This window comes from Pongo abelii, chromosome 16 (assembly GCF_028885655.2).
Source record: "Pongo abelii isolate AG06213 chromosome 16, NHGRI_mPonAbe1-v2.0_pri, whole genome shotgun sequence".
In the NCBI taxonomy this organism is placed as follows: Eukaryota; Metazoa; Chordata; class Mammalia; order Primates; family Hominidae; genus Pongo; species Pongo abelii.
Genome location: NC_072001.2, coordinates 81,524,136 through 81,550,117, shown reverse-complemented (window position 1 = coordinate 81,550,117; position 25,982 = coordinate 81,524,136). Strand labels below are relative to the sequence as shown.

Genomic DNA, 25,982 nt, shown 5'->3' with positions numbered 1-25,982 from the left:
CAAACATCTCAGTTTTGGAATTCTTTATTACTTTGAACCCAAGAGCCACTGATAACTAGCACAATCCAATGAAACAGAGGAAGCAGCAGCTTAAACAAAGGAAAATACATTTAAGATTATAAGTCTGGTTACAACCTTAAAAAGTGACCCAGACAGGGATATCACTGCCAAAAAAAAAAAATCCGCTTGTGACCTGGGTACATTTTGCAAAGCCACAGGTTTGCAATGTTACACAAGGGCCAAAGGAGGCCATGAGTTGTCTTTGGTTGTGGGGCCAGAGGGTAACTGTTCATGAAAATAGTGAGCGTCTGAAGATTAAGAAAATCATGCTGCAGCGGAGGAGAAGGGAGAGGCAGGCAGGAAGGGACAGGAGATGCCTGAGGGTCAAAAGCTGAGCCCAAGCCTAAGCCCAAGCTCAAGCTCAAGCCCCAGCATGGCACAATTTTGTGAATTAACTCAGGCTGAGTCGCCTCCAGTCTTTGGAATGTCATCTTATACTGGTACTGCGGAGGCAGAGGGCAGTAATTGGTGCTTTGGGATAGAAGGGGCAGTTGCTGAAATACAAAATTAACAGCATCCCAAGTTCCTCAATTGCAGCCAAAATACATGTGTTCAGGCCTTTTGGCAGTATCGCCCCCAGAACTACCAGCTGTAGTGTGGTCCATTCCCAGACAGCAACATGCAAGAATAAGTTGACGATACACTCAGCCCTTCTGGCTTAAGATCAGGGACTCAGAGGCTGTGACAACTCATGATGCTGAAAATGTATCCAACGAAAACGAAGTACTAGCTCTCTGCTTCATTAAAAGCTCTTGGAAAGAATATTAAATCTCAAGACAACAAAATAATTGAACACATAATACATTTGTGTCTTTGTATCCAATATATTACCTTTGTCTTATTAACAAAAATTATATCTCTCATTATATATTTCTTGGATCTGAAGTTTTTATTCATACTCAGTAATTTCTGTAAAGGACAAATCTGTCTCTATTTTCCGTATCATTTAGAAATATACCACATTCACTCTTTTTGATGTGAACTTTCCCAGGAAAATTCTCTTGTGCCCATTTAGTTTTAGAAGAGTGTCATTTTGTGCTATTACGTCAATATCCTGTTTTATTTCCATTATGTTTTTCAAAAACCGAAGAAAATAAGGTTTTTCTTAAAAAGTTAGACATTTTCTCTTGTTAATTCTGTATCCTGATATTTACAGCTGAAGAGAAACTATTTTAACTTAAGTGTAAATGGTTTAGAATAGCAAATGATACAGTCCACTCAGAGTTTACAAAAAAAAACCATTTACCAGGTAGACAATAAATAAAACAAGCACTTGGAAAAAGTTCTTTGAAAACAGACCTAGGGACATCCACCTGCATCTTTGCACAGATTTTGTTAACAAAAGGCCAGATCTAAAAATGTACTGTCAAGAAACAAGTAAACCAATGCATACATACGTAGGTATTCTAAACAGAGGTTTATGTGGTGTCCATTTAGAGTGACTGATGTAAATACCAGTTGTAGAAGCGTTAATCTAAATCTTTTACTCGGCGACAGATTTCCTCTGTGAAGTCTGAGCATTTTGCATTGCCTCCCAAATCTTTTGTCAAGCTCTGAGAAAAGGAAAAAGCAAAAATAAAAGATGTATCCGCAAACTAAACTAAACCAAGGAGATTTTAAAGCCCTCAGTGAGATGCCACCTGGGCAAGTTACTTGGCTGCTCTTTCATTTAGTTCCTCATTTCAAAGTAAGGAACCACTCCACCACCATCTACCCAGCCCAGGAGGATCGGGATCCAATCTCATAGTGTATACAACAGCACTCCGCAAAGAATAAGGTGCTCTTGATGCAAAGGGAGGCAGGGAGCTTTAACAAATTTTCCCTTTGTTCACACTATAGACCCTAATACAGATTAGTTGGTCATAGATATTTTAATAAAAGCAGTTCTAAACAAGAAGTTTCATAAAAATCCTTGGGAAATATGTCTCAGGAATAGACCTGAGACATATTTTGATCTATTTTTGTTTTTATTATTATTTTTTTTTTTGAGGTGGAGTCTCACTCTGTTGCCCAGGCTGGAGTGCAGTGGCACGATCCCAGCTCACCACAACCTCTGCCTCCTGGGTTCAAGCGATTCTCCTGCCTCAGCCTCCTGAATAGCTGGGATTACAAGTGCATGCCACCATACCCAACTAATTTTTGTATCTGATCTATTTTTGGAGGCTGGGAAACAAATACGAAAGAAATATTTAAATCACGAACTCTTTTTTTTTTTAAAAAGAGACGGGGTCTCACTATGTGGCCCAGGCTGGTGTTGAACTCAGAGGCTAAGGTGATCCTCCTGCCTCAGCCTATAGCTGCAACTACAGGCATGCACCACCGCACGTGCCTAAATCATTAACTCTTAAACCTCCCTCTTTAGGAAAGAAAGCCTCCCATACAACCGATCTGTTCTACCAGCTTATCCTTTCTTTCCTGCATACAGACCCCAATATATTTAATTCTCTTTATCTTTCCATCCTACACAATAAAAGGGCCCACTATGTAATTCAGGCACCTTTCTACTGGGCTGTAGATTATAACTTCCCAAATACAACTTTAAAGAATAAGAAAATCATATGACCTCCAATGTGACTATCAGGCTGTTAAAAATAAGCCTGAATTTCTTGTATTTTGGCCACACGATGTAATTTCAAATTACAGAATTTTTTTAAAAGGGACCAACTTTGAAGATATTACGCTAAGTGAAATAAGCCAGACTCAAAGGACAAATACTGTATGATTCCACTTACATGAGGTACCTAGAGTAGTCAAATTCATAGAGACAGGAAGCAGAATGGTGGGTGTCAGAGGATGGGAGGGGGGAAGGGAAAGTTACTGTTTAACGGGTGCAGAGTCTCAGTTTGAGAAAATGAAACTTGTCTGGAGATGATTGATGGTGATGGTTACATTACAATGTGAATGTACTTAACATTATTGAACTGTATACCTAAATATGGCTAAAATGGCAAATTTTATGTTATGCATATTTTTCAATTTTTGTTAAAAAGGACCTCAAATTAGGGATGAGTCGTCAAGTGCATTATCTCCTCTAACTTCGGAATAGCCCGCCACACTTCCTCCACAGGCCACAATTGCTTACGGAGGCAGTGGAGCTTGCTGGGTAAGACCCAGACTGCTTGTTAATACCAACCTGGTCATTTAGGAACTGTAAAACCTTGGACAAATTATTTAATCTCTCTGTAACTCAGTTTCCTCATCTATAAAATGGAATTACAGCATCTACTTCAAAGAGTTATAGAAAAACTTTGCTGAGATGACATATAAAGAACTTAAAAGTTGCATAAGTATTCAATTATATTAGTTATTACTTTTATAAAACTTCTGTATTGCTTTTGTATTATAGATGCACACAGTGTAACATATAAGACTATTGTATTAGAGGCACATCTGCATCTGTATCTGCCACTAGATTCCCAGCTCCTTGAGGCTCAGCATCTTACCCTATTCATCATTTTATTCTTCACACCTTATAAGGTACACTCAACAGACGTTTGTTGTGAAGAGGAAAAAGTTGTCTATAAAAATCAATGAACTTGGCCAGGTGTGGTGGCTCATGCCTGTAATCCCAGCACTTTGGGAGGCTGGGGCAGGAGGATCACTTGAGGTCAGGAGTTTTGAGACCAGCCTCGCCAGCATGGTGAAACCCCGTGTCTACTAAAAATACAAAAATTAGCTGGGTGTGGTGGCACACGCCTGTAATCCCAGCTACTAGGGAGTCTGAGGCAGGAGAATTGCTTGAACCCGGGAGGTAGAGGTTGCAGTGAGCCAAGATTATGACACTGCACCCCAGCCTGGGTCACAGAGCAAGACTCTGTCTCAAAAAAAAAAAAGAAAAATCAATGAACTTGGCCAAGGTCACACAGCTAACAATAGGATAATTGGGCGTGCACCTGATGCTGCCTCCCAAACCACTGACTTTCCACTGTACACTGATGTCTCTACATCAGTGCTTCTTAACTTTTTTTGGATGAAATATCTAGATCCTCACCTCAGAAAATGCACACATGTGCACACATACCCCATTCAATCTGGGACCCACATTAAGAATCCTTGTTCAACATCAAATGCTTGGGCCCGCTTGAGAACTATTATCTGTCACTGTCCCTTTCACTCAGATAAAACATATGGAAGCAATGCATTTTACCCAGCACAAGTAAATCAAGATTCCTGTTACCTTTCCGTCCTTAATTGTAGCAAAACACGCGGCCTCAATTCTTGCAGCATGGTCAAAAAGTCCCATGTGGCGCAGCATCATCACGGCACTGAGCAGGAGGGCTGTGGGATTCGCCATGTCCTTGCCTGCAATGTCTGGAGCCGTCCCATGAACCTACACATCGGGAAAAGGAGCATCATCAAGAGAGAGACAAGAACTAACAGTCCTCTTCTGGGGAAGCTGGAGTCTTAACCATCTTTCCTCAGCAATACAAAATATGCACTGAAAGCTACTGTGTGCAATTCATCTGATACGGACTGAAGAAATAAAGTCTGGGTTGGGCGTGATAGCTCACACCTGTAATGGCAACACTTTGATAGGCCAAGGCAGGAGGATCACTTGACGCCAGGAGTTTAAGACTAGCCTGGGCAACATAGTGAGACCCCATTTCTACAAAAAAATTAGAAATTAGCCAGGCATGGTGGTGCCAGCTACTTGGGAGGCTGAGGCAGGAGGATTGCTTAAGCCTAGCAGTTCAAGCCTGCAGTGAGCTATGATCACACCAGTGTACTCCAGCCTGGGTGACAGAACAAGGCCCCAACTCAAAAATAAATAAATAAATAAAGACTTGAAGAAATAAAGAGCTAAAGTAATTTTTTTAAGTATAAAAATATGGACCAACAATCTTTTTCAGTCAATTTTTGGTAAAATATTTTAAGTAAGGAAGGATACATAATAAATATCTGGAGGGAAATGAAGAGATAAACCAAACATATATATATATACACCCAAACATATATATAAAAACAAACACAGGCTGGGTGCAATGGCTCATACCTGTAATCCCAGCACTTTGGGAGGCCAAGGTGGATGGATCATCTGAGATCAGGAGTTCAAGAACAGCCTGGCCAACATGGTGAAACCCCATCTCTACTAAAATACAAAAATTAGTCAGGTGTGGTGGCTCACACCTGTAATCCCAGCTACTTGAGAGACTGAGGCAGGAGAATCACTTGAACCTGGGAGGCAGAGGTCGCAGTGAGCCAAGATTGTGCCACTGCACTCCAGCCTGGGTGACAGAGCGAGACTCCGTCTCAAGAAAAAAAAAAAAAGCATCATTTTGTTTGACAATTTGAAAAACTGGAGTTAAAGCATATTTATACAGATAACTCCTCCTGAGTTCACACGCTGTTCTGACCTGAGTTCTGTTTCAGGTGTCAGGGTCCTTACCGACTCAAAAATTGCAACCCCATTGGCTCCAATGTTGCCACTTGGTGTCACACCAAGACCTCCGATCAATCCTGCACACAGGTCACTAGGGGAAGAAAAGCATTTCAAAGAATGTTTTTAAAAATAAAACATCTCACCTAGCACCCAGATTTTAGTTTTTAATTATCATTCTCCACTAAAAGGAACTAGCATTCCTTGGATAAATGGCTGATTCCAGAGCTAAGGTTAGGAAAATACAGATGAGCCTCGAGCATCTTACTGTGTCAGAAAGCAAGGCAAGGCTCAAAGAACAAAGGGCCGTGTCTAAAGGACACAGGAGACATGGTGAAGGGACCCCCACCAGCCAAGTTAGGACAACCTAGGCATCAATATTCATGATTATGATGATGGATATATCACTGAATAAAACAAAACCATGTCCACAGCTGGCCTCAGTGGCTCACGCCTGTAATCCCAGCACTTTGGGAGGCCAAGGTGGGCAGATCACTTGAGGTCAGGAGTTCGAGACCAGCCTGGCCAACATGGCGAAACCCCATCCCTACTAAAAATACAAAAATTAGCCAGGTGTGGTGGTGTGCACCTGTAATAATACCAACTACTCAGGGGGCTGAGGCAGGAGAATCACTCGAACCCGGGAGGTGGAGGTTGCAGTGAGCCAAGATCGCGCCACTGCACTCTAGCCTGAGAGACAGAGCAAGATTCTATCATAAAAAAGAAAAAAAAGAAAGAAAAAGAAAACCACGTCCATATTGACAGATAAACAAGAAGGAAGAGCATTCTTACAGTAGCGTGCCAACTCATAAATATAGAAAAAATAGCCTTAGAAAATCACCATTTGAGGCCTGGCGTGGTGGCTCACACCTGTAATCCCAGCACTTTGGGAGGCCAAGGTGGGCGGATCACGAGGTCAGGAGATCGAGACCATCCTGGCTAACACAGTGAAACCCCATCTCTACTAAAAATACAAAAAATTAGCCGAGCATGGTGGCGGGCGCCTGTAGTCCCAGCTACTCGGGAGGCTGAGGCAGGAGAATGGTGTGAACCCAGGAGGTGGAGCTTGCAGTGAGTCGAGATCGCACCACTGCACTCCAGCCTGGGCGACAGAGCAAGACTCCGCCTCAAAAAAAAAAAAAAGAAAATCACCATTTGGCCAACATCTTATCTCTGTGTGTGTGGGGGGGAGAGAGAGAGACAGAGAGAGAGAGAGAAGCACAGACAAAGAAGGAGAGGAGGAAGAGGAAGGGAGGAAGGAGAAAGGGAGGGAAATGGGAAGGAGTAATAAAGTAAATGTGATAAAATGCTGACATCTGGGGAATGTGGAATCTGGGTGCTGAGTACAAGGGAATTCTTTGTACCACTCTTACAACTTTTCTGTAAGTCTGAAATTATGTCAAAAGTTACCAAAAAATAATAACAATGATCACCCACCTACCTAGCTATACATAACAAAAACCTGAAATCAATCAATCAATCAAACATTTAAAAACTGGGAAGAGTGAGCTAATAATGATTAGGGAGAAAGAGCCCAGCGATGATTTGGCAAATAAATGAAGGAACAAGCCACCCAACATGTAATCATTCATATCACAGCCTGAACTGTTAGAATTCAATTCATATGTTACAACAAATACTCTATTTTATAATACTCAATTGAAAATGTTAAGCCATAATTATTTTAGGATGTTTATAAGTAAATCATAGGCTAAAATAAAAAGGTTGCGGCCAGACTCACCTAAGGATGTCTCCATACAAATTTGGCATAACAAGAACATCGAATTGGGAAGGATCTTGTACCATCTACAAGGAATACATTTGTGCATTTAGTAATCAAAATCTGCATCCCCACAACACACAGACACTATGCACCATAAAAAGTAGCAGGTGTGAATATATACTTACATTCAAACATACTGTATCAAGGTACATCTCATTAAATTTAATATCTTTACAGTTTTCTGCAACTTCCCTGCATTTTTGTAGAAAAAGCCCATCTGACATCCGCCTGTATTTAATCAAATAAAAACTGCTGAAAAAAGTCTTACAGAAAGAAAAGAATCAAATCAAAGAAGTAAAGTAAGTTCAAGAAATTTAAGTTCCAGAAGCCAAGCTACCTGATCTCAATTACAATAAAATTATTTCTTAGGTAGTTAATAAAATATAAGCTGAAAATGTTTTAGGATCCTTCTGAAAGTATAAAAGAGTAAAAATGTAAAATAGTTTGATCATAATAGAAAAGACTATATTTTTATAGTGTTATCTAACAAGAATTAAGAAATATCCACTAATATTATTAAAATTGCTTTAAAAGGTTAACATAATTTAAATAGTTTTACTATTTTGCATGTTCAATGCTTTTCTTAGGTTAGGAAAACTGTTAATATATTCAGAGGACTTTAACAGCCTCTGGATGAGAATTTAAATTGCCAGAGTAACACATCAGGTATGGTTAGCACTACTTTAAGCCTCCCACTATTCCACTTCTAAAACGTATGCTATGTGGCCTCTGCTGATGGCCACAGCATCTGGGGACCCAGAGGCTCCAACTTCCTTTCCTGATAACCCTCAGTCCCTCCTTGAGCTTCCAGGACCTGAATCACCATCCCCTCCTCATTTGCTCCTGTCATTCGCCCAGGGAGGCACAGTAAACAGGAGACTCCAGGCTGGGCGCAGAGGCTCATGCCTGTAATCCTAGCACTTTGGGAGCCCAAGGCGAGCGGATCACTTAAGGTCAGGAGTTTGAGACCAGCCTGGCCAACATGGTGAAACCCCATCTCCACTGAAAATACAAAAATTAGCCAGTCATGGTGGCATGTGCCTGTAGTCCCAGTTACTCGGGAAGCTGAGGCAGGAGAATTGCTGGAACCCGGGAGGCAGAGGTTGCAGTGAGCCAAGATCGCACCACTGCACTCCAGCCTGGGCAACAGAAAGAGACTCCGTCTCAAAAAAAAAAAAAAAAAACAAAAGAGGAGAAAAGAGGAGAGACTCCGACAGAAGAGAGATGCCGGATCTTTGGATTGTTACAAGGTTCTTTTTCAAAGATATTAGGAATCAAGGAGCAAGCTGAAGAGGAGAAAGGGAAGCCCTGTCACTGCTCTCCCACAACAAAGCAAGATGGGGTGCCGGGCCCCGCAAGGAGCTCACATGATGTTGGCTTTGTGCACTGCCGTGACGTTGCTCCGGTGGTTGTTCCGGGCATACTCAAAGGCAAACTCAGCAATGCGCTTGCTCGCCCCCTCGGTGATGAGCTTGATACTCTGCACGACTCCATCAACAATCTGCAAGACAGGAAGTCCCGCCTCGCTGGAAAGAGTGACAGCAACGCAGTGGGAGACAGAGGGTGGGGAGTAGACAGTAACATTTGTGGCAGGCCTGCACAGTGCCAGCTAGCATGACTAATCACACACACTGCTATGTCAATGGGGTTCATGTTAACTCCAGCCCTAAGAGGTAAGTATTATGAGCCCCACTGCACAGATGAAGAAAACTGAGATGCAGAGACAGTCATCTGCGGAAGAGCATACTTGTGAAGCGGGGGATTCAAAATTCAGAGGGCATATTCCCAAGCTTGTGACCTGAACCACCATGCCTTACATCTGTTTGAGTACTGTCAGCCAGACACCCAGCACCAAGACAAACACCCACAACTCCTCACAGAGATAAAGCAGATCTGTCTCTGGCGTCCCAGATGCACAGAAAGCAGTCCAAGCAGGAATAAAAAAGAGTCTGGAGTTAACATACCACATGCTCAATTCCACTGTATTCTCCTTCTGTGTTCTCTCGAATGGTCACAATATTTACGTCGGTATAAGGGGTTTTATAGCCTTCGATAGAGACACATGGTCGGACATTCGCGTAAAGGTCAAATGTCTTGCGCAGCAGTAAATTCATAGATGGGTGACCGGCTGCTATTGGGGTCTTCAAAGGGCCTGTTATACAGAAGAAAACCCAGATGACACTAGAAGGCATTCTGGTCTCACGTGTGACCTACTAACCCACCTCGGCTACCTTGTGAAATGTGTTCTGCCTCTAATTCACTCTCTACCTGAGATTCAAATGAAGGAGGAAAACTTCCTCATGGGAGCTTTCTGGAACATTAACTGCATTTCTTATCTTAAGAACTTCCTGAGGATCAAGCATTGTAATCATGTGCTTGACATGATCTAATCCTTATCATCACCTTGTACAACAGCAACTCTGTTACTGTCATTTAAAAATGAAGAAAAAAGAAAAAAGAAACTAAGTATAAAAAATTTGCCCAAGCCTTCTAGCCAGTAAGTAGCAGAGATGAGATTCAATGTTGGTTCTGTCTGTGGTTTTAAAGCCTATGCTTGCTCTGGCCTACAGTCTCAGGCCTGTAATCCCAACATTTTGGGAAGCCAAGGCAGGCGGATCGCTTGAGGTCAGGAGTCCAAGACCAGCCTGGCCAACATGGGGAAACCCTGTCTCTACTAAAAATACAAAAATTAGCTGGGTGTTGTGGTGCATGCCTGTAATCCCAGCTACTTGGGAGGCTGAGGCAGGAGAATAGCTTGAACCCGGGAGGCGGAGGTTGTAGTGAGCCAAGATCACGCCACTGCACTCCAGCCTGGGCGACACAGCGAGACTCTCAAAAAATATAAAAATAAAGCCTATGCTGAATTTAAATCTACCACATGCTAGTATTTTTGAATCATGGCCTTAAACATGTATTAATTAAAATAATGATAAAAATGTAGGCCAGGCATAGTGGCTCAGTCAGGCCTGTAATCCCAGCACTTTGGGAGGCAGAGGCAGAAGGATTGCTTGAGCTTAGGTATTCCAGATCAGCCTGGGAAACATAGTGAGACCCCATCTCTATAAAACTTTTTAAAAAATTAGTTGGGCATGGTGGCACACCTGTAGTCCTAGCTACTAGGGAGGCTGAGGTGGGAGGACTGCTTGAGCTCGGGAGGTCAAGGCTGCAGTGAGCTGTGATCACACCACTGCACTCCAGCCTGGGCGACAGAGCGAGACTCTGTCGCAAAAAAATAATTAAAGTAAATAAATAAATATACAAATGTGAAAATTAAGCAAAAGATATATATAGTTGAACATTAAATAGAGATACTGTTATTTGGCATCATCCAGTAATACTTTAATGTTTTTACTGGGGGGAAAAAAATGTCCCAAATGAATAAAACATCTTACTATGAGTAGTTACTTCATAAAAGAATGGCTTTACCTTCACAGATGGCCAGGCCTTATTCAGTTTAAATGCATAAATTTTCAAAACTATGTAACCCCTGTGGCGGAAATCTGTAAAAGTCCCCGTCTCTACTTCAGTGCTACCTTTCAAGCCCATCTTGTTCTTATCCATGGACTCTTTAGCCTCTGAAGGGATCATCCACTTTCCTCCAGGTCCTTGAATGGCAGTGACATTCCGCTCCTCCCACTGAATAGGCGCCTAGATGCCACATCACAGAGCACAGTGAGCTGGAGAGACTTAAAGGAAACTGACATTCATACTGCAATGATGAACAAACTTTTTCAACTTTGTTTTTGAGATAGAGTCCCGCTCTGTCGCCTAGGCTAGAGTGAAGCAGCACAATCTTGGCTCACTGTAACCTCCGCCTCCCAGGTTCCAGTGATTCTCTTGCCTCAGCCTCCTGTGTAGCTGGGATTACAGGTGCGCGCCACCACATCCAGCTAATTTTTTTGTATTTTTTTGTAGAGACAGGGTCTCACCATGTTGGCCAAGCTGGTCTCGAACTACTGACCTCAGGTGATCTGCCCACTTCGGCCTCCCAAAGTGCTGGGATTACAGACATGAGCTATCGCGCCCAGCCCTTTTTCAACTTTGGATGTGACTGCTAAAAACAGTAAAGGTCCAGAAAGTTCCTGGCATGCAAGAAGAGATGTCATTCTCTAGCAGGCCCAGAGGGATTCTCTACATTATCTGTGCCCAGTCATCACTCCCAGCTACCACCTGCCCACTTATTTTTTTTCACAAGGGCTCTTAACAGTGGCTATAATTAGAATATCATAAGTAGCAGAGGAATATGGTTCACAGAAACATTATACAGTACTGATACATGGATGAAACTTAAAAACATCATGCTAAGTGAAAGAAGCCAATCATAAAAGACCGTATATTATAAGATTCTATTTATATGAAATGTCCCAAATAGGCAAACCTACAGATACAGAAAGTAGATGAGTGGTTGGCTGCCTAGGGCAGGGGAAGAAAAAGGGGGAGGGGGGAGGGAGGGAGAGAGACGAAATGGGGAGTGACTGCATAGAGTATGGGGTTTCTTTTTTGGTGAGGAAAATGGTCCAAAATTAGATTGTGGTGATGGTTGCATAACTCTGTGAATGTACTAAAAACCACTGGATTGAAAGGTGCACTTTAAAAGGATGAATTAGGCCCGGCATGGTGGCTCACGCCTGTAATCCCTGCACTCTGAGAAGCCAAGGTGGGTGGATCACCTGAGGTCAGGAGTTCCAGCCCAGCCTGGCCAACATGGTGAAACCTCGCCTCTACTAAAAATACAAAAATTAGCTGGGTGTGGTGGCGGGCACCTGTAATCTCAGCTACTGGGGAAGCTGAGGCAGGAGAATAGCTTGAACCTGGGAGACGGAGGTTGCAGTGAGCCAGGATCACGCCATTGCACTCCAGCCTGTGCAACAAGAGCGAAACAATGTCTCAAAACAAATGAAACATAAAAATAAAAAATAAATAAAACGATGAATTATATCTCGATAAAGCTGTTTTTAAAAAACAATATTACATTGTTTAAAATATAGGCCAGGCCCGGTGCAGAGGCTAAGGTGGGCAGATCACCTGAGGTCAGGAGTTCGAGACCAGCCTGACCAATATGATGAAACCCTGTCTCTACTAAAAATACAAAAATTAGCCAGGCGTGGTGGCATGTGCCTGTAATCCCAGCTACTTGGAAGGCTGAGACAGGAGAATTGCTTGAACCCGGGAGGCAGAGGTTGCAGTGAGCTGAGATTGCTTCATTGCACTTCAGCCTGGGCAACAAGAGCAAAACTCTATCTCAAAAAAAAAAAAAAATATATATATATATATATATATATACACACACACATATATGTATGTATTGCATAACCTATGAATGTACCAGTTGAAGGTATAAACAAACATCCCTTTCTCTCTACCTACATCCTTCATGTGTGTACAGCTAGCACACTGAACATGTCCTAGGACAGAAGCTCAGTCAGACACGGTGCTGTTCACAAGCAGCTTACAGCTGAATCCACTTACAGAATTTTTAAATTATCTACCTGTATCAAAGGCTCAGCTGTTAGAAGTAATAATACTCCATTCTTGATAACACATCAGAAATTTTATTTTAAAGAGATTATTTCAAAAGCACCTATACAGATTTTTGAAACAGCAATTCTAGCCTTATTTTATTTTATTTAATTTTTGCAAAAAGGTGGGTGATTTGGCAGGGCTTAAAATATCTTAAGCCCAAGCAGGACTTAAAGATCCACAAATACTGCAGTACTACTTTGATTACTTTACATATAACTGATGCCAATGCAGGAGCTTAAACTATCAACAACAGGAGCAGCCAGCCAGGTGCGGTGGCTCACACCTATAAATTCAAGCACTTTGGGAGGTGAAGGTGGGAGGATCGCTTGAGCCCCAGAGTTCAAGACCAGCCTGGGGAATAGGGCAAGACCTCGTCTCTAAATTAAAAAAAAAAAAAAGAAAGAAAGAAATAATGGCAGTAGCAAACACTGAGACACACACTGTTAAAGTGACAATTGGTGGAGATTAACAACAGACCTTACTAAATTTCATAGAAATGGGTACAATGCATCCTAAAAGTTCACAGAATCCAACTGGCTAAGAAAACTTTTCAGTGAATCATCATTAAATGTATCTTTTAAGCCCACTTACTTTGGCAGCATCAAAAATCTTCATAACTGCAGCTGAAATTTCTGGGCCAATACCATCTCCTGGAATTAAAGTTACTGTCTGAACCTGAACATAAGAAATCATCAAAGAAGACAGTAAGAATTTTTGTTTTTGAAGGCTTAAAAAAGAATATTTTGACAGAGAAATCCACTTTATGAGATGTCTCAGGAAGATTCAAATGCTGTTAAGAAAACAAACATACCTCCCCCAGGGTCATCAAAAGGGAGGCAGGAATCAACAGACAAGAGACTCTGCAATCCTACTCTTTACCTGAGTTCAGAGGTTTTAAAAAGAATCCAAATGATACTCTTTACATCAAACGAAAATAAATTAAACTACCGAGTAGATTTCCTAATTGATATTTCTTTTCAGACAAGCTGCAAAGAGACCAATTAATTCAAACCTTTAAAACCAAAGACAACAACAACAAAAAATTAACAATGTTCTCTCACTAAAATTTAGAGGGTTTCTCATGAAGGCAAGTGTTTTCCTTTCCTTTCCATTGTGATCTTGGAAAGCTTCTCATGCAACTTCTCCAGTCTTGCAAAACACTTTCAGACACATTTCCAAAATATTACTGAGGTCTGTTTTGGTACTCAGGGAAAATCAGACTTTTTATCAAGAAAGCTTCCATTTTTTTCTTAGTTCCTCTATAAAACTGTCTGCTTAAATCTAAGAGTAATCTACGTAAGCTTGGCAAAGTTGATCTGCAACCAAAAAGAATAGTATATGTCATCATACCTGCAAAGCCTGAGTCACACTTAGAATGACAATTATTGTTTTTATAATGTAACAGCAATGATTTATTCTAAGGCTTCAGGCAAAACAAAGCCAGCATTTCAAACGCAGAAATAAAAATATGTAAGGGAGATGATCAGCACCTCTTTTTCCATTTGGGGACCATATATTTTATCATCTTGGGACTTTACCCCACCTAGGGGCTTGGCTTTTTTTCAATTCTAGTTGCTTGAACTGCATTTTTAAAAAGTCACTAATTCAAGTTTCCTTGGTCCTTTGCCTTCCAATGATGTCTGCCCAGATACATGGACTAATTATTTCTGATTAGTTTCTGTACAAGTGAAGAAACATTTTTATTTTTTTCATTTTTCTAATTTTCAATTTATATTTTTTAGAGATGAAGACTCACTACGTTGCCAGGCAGGAGCGCAGTGGCCACTCACAGGTGTGACCACAGCTCACCGCAGCCTCGAACTCCTGGCCTTAAGCAAGTCTCCCACCTCAGCCTTAGCCAGGGCTAAGGCTCATACCAGTTTTCTTGGGTTGAAGAAATCTTTAAAAAAAATTAATATATCCTCTTATTTCTTCAAAAATAACCTCCTCCATCAAGCTAATTTCTTTTTCAAATAAATAGCCTGAAAATTAAATAATAGCAGAGAGCAATGATCATCTTATTAGCTTTCAGAATGTGTTTGAAATGCTAGCATGGCTATCCTCGAGCTTGAAGTGCAAGCCCCATCCTGCATTTTTGGCATAAGCAGAGCCAAAAGAATGCTTTGGCTACTTCTTCCTGTTCTCCCAACATGTAATAATAAATGTCATCAAGTTACCAGAAAATCTGCTTTTCTTCCACAATACAGAAAGTAAATGGAGGAAAAAATGTACTATGGTCTTATAAATCTTTCACGGCATAGATGTTATATGGGAGTATAGGAATTATGAAATCCAAATCAGATTCCATAACAGGCGGGGCGGGGATAAAAACAAATAGGAAGTCACTGACCCACAGTCTTAGAATGTTCCAAAAATGTGGTATCAGCTTTTAAAGCACAGAATTTTGATGCTGGGAATTCTAAAAGCAGCAGATTTAATGAACAATAGATGAACTACTACTGTGATAGTCTACAAAGCCTATATAAGGAAAGTATAAGCCTACAAGGCTTATAGATGTTCGAGGCATTCCTAATTGGCACTTGATCTACTGGGTTTAGGGAAGCTCATAAAATAAAAATGCAAAGCAGGTTTTGAAGCTTCTCAACAATTTTCTCTCAACTTGTACTAGTTTTGAAAAAAGCTGTCTCACCAAAACGAGATTGTAAAATAAAATAACAGGCTCAAGGGTACTTTCTATTTTTAACAAGGCTCCCTCAAGATATTAATGTGACAAACTTACATAGCCAGCTGTAAGATAATTCTTTCAAATGTGCAAGTAACCTAACAGATTTGTGCATGTCAGCCAATAATTTCAACATACATTATAAATATGGCCAATTTTCCCGAATTCTAAATGAATGGAGATAAAATGCTATATAATAAATGTATTAGAGCATCTTTCTTGAGAAACTTCTAAAAGGAAAAAATAAAAGACATAATTATACTCACACCACCAGTAAAACCTCTGGTCACCTGTTTTGGGTTGTGGAATGCCCCCAGCAGCCGAGAGACCTATATTGATATCAACAGAGAAATATCACACACAGAATTAAACCACATACAGTAAACAAGAGCGAGGAAGTCCTGATGGATGGTAATGCTGCAACTTGGCACAGATATATTCAGTAGCTTCCCAGGAATACAAATCTCATGTATTAGCTCAATGTGGCAAGCTATCTCAGATTTGAAAGCCTAAATACTCAGATTTTTACTTTAGATTGAGAACTTAAGTACTGTATATTTTCAAAGTCAATTTAACGAATATAAGTTGTCAAATAAAAGATGTTGAAGGTAGAATAAAACTACTTTTTCAGCTCAAACATACAGGTTTTTCTCAGATGAGTGGATCATTTTGTGCCAACATTCTTGACCATTAGGTCAATTTAGGGGTAACATATATTCTAAGAAAATTACCATTAATTTTAGAGCCAGGATGTTCCTCATGAAATCCAGAGCACAACTCACTTATGGGGTCTCCCTAGGTTGCCCAGGATGGAGTGCAGTGACTATTCAAAGGCACAATCATAACTCACTGCAGCCTCCAACTCCTGGGCTCAAGTGACCCTCTTGCCTCAGCCTCCTGAGTAGGTGGGATTACAGGTGTGCACCACGACACCTGGCAACTTGCTTATTTCATAAGTGGAGACACTGGTCCCAAAGAAAAGGATTTGCCTAAGGTCACACAGCGACTAATTGGCAAAATGGAAACCCACATACAGGTCTTCTGACTCCTGGTCCAGTGCTCCTTCAATTATACATTATATCTATTCTGTGAATATTAAGAAATTACACTTTATAATAAAATCTAAGAAAGTTTATTTAATACCATCTGATGCCCATGCCATGCAGAATAAAGATTTTAAATAAATTATTGCTTCTTCTGATAATATAGGTAATGTGGTCATTACTGTCAGTTTGCTGGGACTAGGAAAAGATACAAAATATAAAATAAAAGTTACCCAGTAATCCCACCACACCAAGATATTACCACTGGTACGTGTTTTTTTTTTTTTTTTTTTTCTCTCTCCAATTAACATTATCATATACCAGAAATATAAATTTTAAAGGTTTATTATAAACTTTCATAACTTAGTCCTTGAGAACTGGTACAAAGTCATACTACATTATTATAAACAATATAAAAAAAGAAACTGGGTACATAGACCAAAGGTATTAAAATGCATTACAATTTTTTTTTTTTTTGAGACAGAGTTTCACTCTTGTTGCCCAGGCTGGAGTGCAATGGTGCAATCTCGGCTCACCGCAACCACCACCTCCTGGGTTTGCCTCAGCCTCCCGAAAGTAGCTGGGATTACAGGCATGCACCACCACACCTGGCTAATCTTTTTGTATTTTTAGTAGAGACAGGGTTTCTCCATGTTGGCCAGGCTGGTCTCAAACTCCTGACCTCAGGTGATCCACCCGCCTTGGACACCCAAAGTCCTGGGATTACAGGCGTGAGCCACCGCACCCGGCTGCATTAAATTTTTTAAAAAGTAACTTTTTCTCCTGCTAGATTCATGAGCAAAGACACATTTGTTATATCCTATCTTGATATTTTTTTCTGGGGTCTGAACCTTTGCTGAAATATTTATTGGCATGTAACAACCAACAGCCAATAAAGGTATGAATGAATTTTATTCTCTAATCTTCTGGTATCTATAGTCATGACTCTGCACTGAAAATAAGACAGGGCCAAATCCAAAAGAATGCCAAAACCATTGGCCAAAACGTTAATAGGGCATGATTCATCCACCAGCGAGTGGGCTATTGGAAGGAAGGCCATTTAAAGGCTACTTGGTGACAAGAAAATTGACATGTGTCCTTTCTCCTCTCCCTGAACAAAAAAGAAGGAAAAGACATTCACACAAAACTCATGTCCTTGTGACAGAAGACCCAACCAACCAGCCTGCGCAACAAAGTGAGACTCTGTCTCTACAAAATTAGCCAGGTATGGTGGTGCACACCAATGGTCTCAGCTACATGGGAGGCTAAGTCGGCTTGAGCTCAGGACTGCTTGAGCCCAGGAGTTTGAGGCTTCTGTGAGCTATGATTATGCCACTGCACTCCAGCCTAGGTAATGGACAAAAAAAAAAAAAAAAAAAAAAAAGAAAAGAAAGAAAGAATGAAAAAGACCTGACCCAAACAACTGATTTTAAAATGTAAACCCATCCTACCTGCATATGCTGGGGGCAGCAATGTAAACCCAGGAGTGTAAGGATTTGTGTTTTGTTCACTGTTGTGTCTAGTGTCTAGAACAGTCCCTGGCTCATAGAAGGTATTCAATAATTTAAACAAACAAACAAACAAAACTGAGTCCAGCCTCAGTCACATCTCTATCTGAAGAGTTTCCAACCCAACAAGTAGCCTTAATACTTGCAATGATCTTCTTTAATGACCAGTCTTTTCTATGTTTGTCATCTCTCTTGCATGATCTTAGAATAAAGTAGTACTGCACCTAAGTCATCACAACCACCCAGAACTTTAAGTAAAATAAAATTTTCCAAAGCACCATTTAAAGGTTACTTTGTGACAAGCAGAGCATAAAACTGACATGAGGCCGGGCGCGGTGGCTCACGCTTGTAATCCCAGCACTTTGGGAGGCTGAGGCAGGCAGATCACCTGAGGTCAGGAGTTCAAGACCAGCCTGACCAACATGGAAAAACCCTGTCTCTACTAAAAATACAAAATTAGCCAGGCGTGGTGGCACATGCCTGTAATCCCAGCTACTCAGGAGGCTGAGGGAAGAGAATCACTTTAACCCGGGAGGCAGAGGTTGCGGTGAGCCAAGATCGCGCCATTGCACTCCAGCCTGGGTGACAAGAGTGAAACTCCATCTCAAAAAAAAAAAAAAAAAAAAGGCCGGGCAGAGTGGCTCACGCTTGTAATCCCAGCACCTTGGGAGGCCGAGGCGGGTGGATCACCTGAGGTCAGGAGTTCAAGACCAGCCTGGCCAACATGGTGAAACCCTGTCTCTACTAAAAATACAAACATCAGCCGGGTGTGATGGTGGGTGCCTGTAATCCCAGCTACTTGGGAGGCTCAGGCAAGAGAATCGCTTGAACCCAGGAGGTGGAGGTTGCAGTGAGCCAAGATCTCACCATTCCACTCCAGCCTGGGCAACAGGAGCGAAACTCTGTCTCCAAAACAAAAAAAAAATTGACATGAGTCCTTTCTCCTCTCCCAGCCCAAAAAAGAGGGAAAAGACATTCACACAAAACTAGCTTATGTCTCTGTGACAGAAGACCTGACCAATCAGCCTAGACAACAGAGTGAGACCCCACCTCTACAAAAAAATTTTAAATATTAGCCAGGTATGGTGGCACACACCAGTAGTCCCAGCTACATGGAAGGCTGAGACGGCAGGACGTCTACTTTATAGAATACTCATATGTGCACATATATATATATCTCACATCATTTTATTTATATAAAACCTGTAGAGATAGGCATTAGTGGCACTTTTCAGATGAGGAAACTGAGGCCAGGTTCATGAAGCCTGGACCAAAATCCTGAACTCTGGACTTCAGGTCGTGGGCCATCTTAATCCACAACTCATTTCCTTTTTAACTTAAAAACATGTAAATAGTGTTGTACACGGGTTCTGATATGGGTTTAAAAAAAAAAAATCTTTTTTTTTTTTGAGACAGAGTCTTGCTGTTACCCAGGTAGGAGCATGATCTCCTTTCACTGCAGCCTCCACCTCCTGGGTTCAAGTGACTCTCCTGCCTCAGCCTCCCGAGTAGCTGGGATTACAGGCATGTGCCACCACGCCCAGCAAATTTTTGTATTTTTAGTAGAGATGAGGTTTCGCCATGTTGGCCAGGCTGGTCTTGAACTCCCGACCTCAAGTGATCCGCCCACTTTGGCCTCCCAAAGTGCTAGAATTACAGGCATGAGCCATCATGCCTGGCCACAAACAATCTTAAATGGAAACTCAACACAGGAACTGTCCTGATTGAAACCGGCATCCAGCTCAGCACCTCCACCATCCTGGGGTCAGCCTCTGAGCCACCTTCTGCTCCAATCCCTAAAGTGAGAAGCTGGCCCAGAAGTCAAATGATTCTGCCAAAGGTCACACAGGGAGTGCATGTCAGAGAACCTCATCTTCTGACTCCACAACCCAACACTTTCTGAATACCTACTATGAGGGTTTTTTCATGCAGATCACATTAAAGGCAAAACAAATTTACCAGCACAATCATTATCAAGTGTTGCCTTAGTGCCTCACTGTGAAGGCAAATGTACCTACCAAAGATGAATTGGGTGTTAAATGTAAGTTCAGAGATTAAAGGACTGAGTTCAGTTTTCACAGTAACACAGAAGTTGCTTTACTTTTAGGAGCAAATGTGACATAAGAGTTATCATCACAAGCAAATCTGGGCCTGAAGAGGGTGACAAAGTAGAATCTAGTTATTGAACAAAAAAACCAGTTAATGATGCCCATGAAAACCACTGTCTGTTGGAGACAGATAAACATATTGATAAGAAAGCTTCAGATTTTTGTGTTCCTTCTGTACATACCAAGTGCTTTCACATACATTATTTTATTTAATACTCAAACAACTCTGTGATGTAAGTATAGATAGTCACAAATGGGCATATTAAGGCTTAGAGATGTTTAGTAATTTGCTTAGGGTCACACAGCCAATCAGTGGCATTGCTAGGATTTAAATCTGAGACTGCTAAATTCCAGTACAGAGATCTTTTCCTTAAATAACAGTGCATCTCTGGACCTCTCTTTAAACCGAAAAAAAGGAAGAAAAGTAGTATCAAACTTATAGAAAAACGTTAAATTGTTTATAGATTTCTAGGGGACCACCCTTTCATAGCAACAGGAGACTTGAGGCCTGATGGCCTGTACCCATCATTTGCTATGTGACCTTGGGAAATGGGAACCAAGACACCTAGGTTCCTCTCCCAGGTCTGACACCGACCTCCTGTGTGACCTTGAGCAAATTCTTCTTCAGGCACAGGTTAGTTCCACTGAGAAGCTACGGAACTGCATAGATGATCTGAAACCCTTTCCAGCTCTGGCATCCGAGCTGTCAAGGAGAGCTAAAGCGTTCCAGATTGCAGGATTCCCACCAATGAAAGGTAAAAGGAAGGCTCTGCTGGTCTCTCTCTCCGAAGGTTCAGAGGGTAATTCCAAGGTGTAAGATGCCCTATGTCCTATGAAAGGGAAACAGCTACAAGAGCACTAGAGGTCTGACTGGGAAGAGCGCCAAAGGGAAAACAATCTGATAGGGAAAAGGGCCCCAGGATTCTCTCACCTGGGAAAACCTCCCAAGCTCAACGCCAGTGCCCGTGGCACCTGCGGTTCCCCGGCCAAGAACCGCGCAGACAGCGGATGAGAGGTCTGGGCGGTGCTGAGGGCATCAGCCCGGCAGCAGGGCCGCAGCCGGGGAAGCGGCCCGGAGGGCGGAGCCGGGACAGAGGCTCCCGTGACCTTCCCGGGCTCGGCGCGAAGCCTGGGCTCTGGCCGGGGCGGATGCGGGTGACGGCAGCCGGGTCTCGGCAGGAGCAGGGCCGGCGCCCCCCGCCTTGACCTTGACGCCGTCCCCGCCTCTGCGCTGCTGACCCGGCCCGGGGCGGCCCATACACTGCGAGCCGGCCACGGAGCGCGGGGCACGGGCGACCAGGACCGGCTCCCAAACTGTCCCCGCGGGCCGCCACCGCCTCCCTGTCTGGCCCGCGGGCCCGCCCACACCCGGCACGCGACCGGCTCTCCTGCCAGCCCTCGCGGCCAGCCTGCCTGCCACACGCCGGCCTGCCAGCGCTCACCTTGGAGATCCACGCGGGCCCAGCCATCGCTTCCCCTCCTGGCTCCGCAGCAACAGCGGCAGCAGCAGTGCGCAAGCGCCCACCCCTCGCTCGGAGCCCGCCCCTGCATGGCCACGGCCCCTGAACGCCCCGCCCCCGAGGCCGCCTCAGGATTGCTTTGCGCTCGCTCGCTGCCCCGCCCCTGGACATTCCGCTGGCCAATCGCCGGGCTCGTCTCTCTGTGACTGGCCTGGCTGGGCTCCAGGCGGACCCGGAAACTGCGGGGCCGGGATCTCCGGGAAAGCTTCCTCCTCTCCTCCCTGGTTCATTGACTCGCTGTTAAGGTAAGACGTTTGTTCCACACCTATTAGGTGCTGATTAATCTTCTAGGATCTTGGGGATATAGCGCTCCTCATAGAGTTTACAATACCGTGGAGAAAGACACATAATTTTCTTATTCCACAAATTTTGATTTTTTTTTTTTTGAGACCGGGTCTCGCTCTGTCGCCCAGGCTGGAGTGCAGTAGCGCGAACAGCTTCACTACAAAGCCTCGACCTCCTGGGATCAAGTAATTACTAAGCCCAGTCCAACTTTTTCTTTTCTTTTTTTTTTTTTCGTAGAGATGGGGGTCTCGCTATGTTGCTCAGGCTAGTCTCGAACTCCAGAGTTCAAGCGATCTGCTTGCCCCAGGCTCACAAAGTGAGCCACTGCGACTGGCCGAATTTTATTTTCTACCAGCTTTATTGAAGTATAATTTTATATATCATAACATTTACTCACTGGAAGTGTACAGTTTGATGATTTGTAGCAAATGTAAACAGTTGCACAACCATCACCACAATCCAGTTTTTGAGCATATGAAAATGTTCCTTCTGTCCGTTTATAGTCAATCCCGCTCCTGTCCTCGATCCCAGGCAACTACTAATCTGTCTATTTAGCTCAACAAATATTTCTGAGGGTCAACTAGATGCCAGGCACTGTTTTAAGTGCTGGGGCTTAGTGTCCAGTAGGAAAGACAGGCATCAATCAAGTGTCACACACATATGCCATTAAAACTGTTGTGCCAAGAAGCAAAAGAGCAAGGAGCTATGGCAAGGCAAAATCAGGCAACCTGATTCAAACCTAACCTGGAGGTCAGGGAATGCTTCTCTGAAGAAATAACATCCATACTCACCTTTCCCCTTGTCCTCTGCCTGTCCATCACAAACTCTTGAGTTCCTGCTGATGGCCAGGCCTCTAGCTGGGTGCCAGGGGAGGTCAGGTGTTTAAATCAGGTCTCTGCTACCCTACCCTGGGAAGGGTTCTATCCAGAGAGGAGCTGCCCACCCACCCAGAGAGGTGATGAGTGCAGTAGAGAAGTGATCCCAAGGGCTTTTATGACCTAAATAATAAACTGCAGCTAAGTCTGTGGCCTTGTCAGGAAGGAGGGCTTTTATCAACCCCTTTCCATTGGGCCCCTTCCCCTCATCAGGCCCTGGTAGTCCCATCCTGAAGTGTTCTCCCACAGTTCCTCCATCCCCAATGTCGCCCCTGCCCTCCTTCAGACCAGACCACCTCAGGCCCAGGCTCTTACAACAGCCTCTTCACCTGCCAACCTGCCCTCCCCTTCAGGCACGGCTCTGACCAGGGCTCGCCCCGGCTCTGAAACCTCCTGGCTCTCCCTTGCACTCTCCTGTCACACCACTGTCTTTTTTCAGCCTGATTTCCCGCCACTCCTTCCAGCCCCAAAGACCTGGAGCGCCTGCCAACTAGGACTGCTGGCCAGCCCCCAAATGCTTCCCATATTTTACCTCTCCGTGCCTATGGTCATGCCATTCCCTCAGCCTCAATGCCCTCTTGCCCCACTTCTGCTGGCTGAAATTCTAGCTCCTTGTCAAGACGCAGCTTACGTGTTGGGAAGTAGTAAAAGTTGTAAAAGCCCCCCAGACCCATGAATGTGTCCCCCTCTCCCTACTCAGAGCCCTCTAGCACTTGGCTCCCACCTCTCCTGGGAAACATCACATTCTCTTCTGCTGTGTGCCATTGAGAAGATAAGCTTTGGGTCAGGCGTGGTGGCTCACGCCTGTAAACCCAGCACTTTGGGTGGCCGACGCAGGTGGATCACTTGAAGTCAGGAGTTGGAGACCAGCCTGGCCAACGTGGCGAAACCCTGTCTCTACTAAAAATACAAAAATTAGTTGGGCGTGTTGGCACATGCCTATAATCCCAGTGATTCAGGAGACTGAGGCATCAGAATCGCTTGAACCCATGAGGCAGAGGTTGCAGTGAGCCGAGATCATGCCACTGCACTCCAGTCTGGGTGACAGAGCGAGACTCTGTCTCAAAAAGATAAAATAAAATAAAATAGAGAGAGAGAAGATATGCCTTAAGTCCAGAGATAATCTTGATGATCTCTTATGACTTTGTTTCTGGAACAGATACTGGTACACAAGGAATACTTGCTGCTTAGTGATTGTGAAATAAACATTGACTGACTTTGTCCAATCTTCATTTAATCTTCACAACAACCCTATGAGAAAACTGAAGTACAGCTAGTAAGTGATGATGCTGGCATTCACACTAGGAAGCTTCCTAAGTACTAAGGCAGTTCTCCTAACTGCTGAACTTCCGCTGAGGGCCAGTCCAATCCTACAAAGGCTTCCCAAGCCAGTCTCTAGCAAGTGCACTGTGAGAATAAAAAATGAACAAGACCCACTCCTACCCTCCAGATCTAGCGAGGGAGAAACTCAGAAGTCTCAGATGGAAGTTGGGGGGTGATCAAGGAAGATTCCACAATGGAGATGGCATTTGAGTCAGTCCTTGAAGAGGTAAAATGTCAGCAGCTGGAGGGACATGCAGGAAACAGAAATGACCTCACCTTGAGCTGAGATCTGTTCCCTGAGTCAGCCCTTGGCTCCAGAAGCCCCAGTCACCATTCCTCGAACATGTTCTAGAGTTCCTCCAAGATGCAGGTCACTCTCCTCTGGAAAAGCCCTTTTTCCTTGTCCCTTGCACTGTGTAGTGCCCAGAGATACCATCAGCAAAGTATGTTTGGACAAGACGGTGGGAAAACTTTGCCACTCAGGAGAAGAATCTAGAAAGTGCACTCTTATCTGTAACAACAAGCACTATCCAATCCAGGTGTGCTTCACTCTAAGGAAAAAAAAAGATTTTAAAATCAAGAGGCCAGGTGCGGTGGCTCACTCCTGTAATCCCAGCGTTTTGGGAGGCCGAGGCGGGTGGATCGCCTGAGGTCAGGAGTTTGAGACCAGCCTGGCCAATATGGTGAAACCCCATCTCTACTAAAAGTAACAAAAATTAGCCAGGCGTGGTGGTGTGCATCTGTAGTCCCAGCTACTCAGGATGCTGAGGCAGGAGAATCACTTGAACCTGGGAGGCGGAGATTGCAGTGATCCAAGATCGCACCACTGCACTCCAACCTGGGTGACAGAGCGAGACTCTGTTTCAAATAAATAAATAAATAATTTATAAAATCAAGATAGCAATTTTTAAGTGAATAAATCAGCAAAACAATATAAATTATTCACATACCAAATGTTTATTTTTTGTTACAAAAGAAACAAATTCAACAGTTTTCCTACTTTATTTAAAATATTATTTTCATTAAAGATATGATTGGCAAAGGGTTCATCCCTATCTCTAAGTTAGGAAAAGATCCAACAAATTGGTAAAGAAGGTATTAGGACTTTAGTAAATAAATGGGAAAAGGGGACTGGGCGCGGTGGCTCACGCCTGTAATCCCAGCACTTTGGGAGGCACAGGTGGGTGGATCACGAGGTCTGGAGTTCAAGACCAGCCTGGCCAAGATGGTGAAAGCCCGTCTCTACTAAAAATACAAAAAATTAGCCGGGCGTGGTGGCGAGCACCTGTAATCCCAGCTACAAAGGAGGCTGAGGCAGAGAACTGCTTGAACCCGGGAGGCGGAGGTTGCAGTGAGCCAAGATCGTGCCACTGCACTCCAGCCTGGGCGACAGAGCAAGACTCCATCTCAAACAAAACAAAACAAAAAACATAGGCCGGGCATGGTGGCTCATTCCTGTAATCCCAGCACTTTTGGAGGCCGAGGCGGGCAGATCACAAGGTCAGGAGGTCAAGACCAGCCTGGTTAACATAGTAAAACCCCCTCTCTACTAAAAATACAAAAATTGGTCAGGCATGGTGGTACACACCTGTAGTCCCAGCTACGGGGGAGGCTGAGGCAGGAGAATCACTTGAACCTGGGAGGTGGAAGTTGCAGTGAGGTGAGATCATACCACTGCACTCCAGCCTGGGTGACTGAGTAAGACTCCGTCTCAGGAAAAAAAAACAAAACAAAACGGGAAAAGGACCTGAATAATCAATTCACAGCCAAAGAAACTTTTAAATAAATGTTCAACCTTAACAATAGTCAAATGCATGCAAATCTCTAAAAAAAATTATTTTTATTTAAAAATATTAATAAAATGCAATGCCTTATACCATCCAATTTATGGCAC

The 25,982-nt window shown here is 43.3% G+C and overlaps 2 protein-coding genes across 3 annotated transcripts in view; one reads left to right on the top strand and one right to left on the bottom strand.

Moving 5' to 3' along the window:
* Positions 1 to 8: 8 nt before the first annotated feature.
* IDH3A (isocitrate dehydrogenase (NAD(+)) 3 catalytic subunit alpha) lies at positions 9 to 21,647 on the bottom strand. 2 transcript variants are annotated; one of them, XM_009250065.4, is made up of 11 exons: positions 21,528 to 21,647; positions 15,693 to 15,755; positions 13,335 to 13,418; positions 10,754 to 10,868; positions 9,185 to 9,372; positions 8,588 to 8,721; positions 7,346 to 7,448; positions 7,179 to 7,243; positions 5,447 to 5,531; positions 4,238 to 4,390; positions 9 to 1,613 (listed from the first exon to the last, which is right to left on the bottom strand). In XM_009250065.4, exons 1-11 carry the CDS (start codon positions 21,552 to 21,554, stop codon positions 1,530 to 1,532), a joined length of 1,101 nt encoding a protein of 366 aa, XP_009248340.1. In that variant the 5' UTR covers positions 21,555 to 21,647; the 3' UTR covers positions 9 to 1,529.
* A 150-nt stretch (positions 21,648 to 21,797) lies between these two features.
* Positions 21,798 to 25,982, top strand: part of CIB2 (calcium and integrin binding family member 2) — a 44,741-nt gene continuing 40,556 nt past the window's right edge. The window contains exon 1 of the mRNA XM_024232895.3: positions 21,798 to 21,850. The gene's annotated coding sequence lies outside the window, so the exon portion shown is untranslated. The remainder of the gene's footprint in view (positions 21,851 to 25,982) is intronic.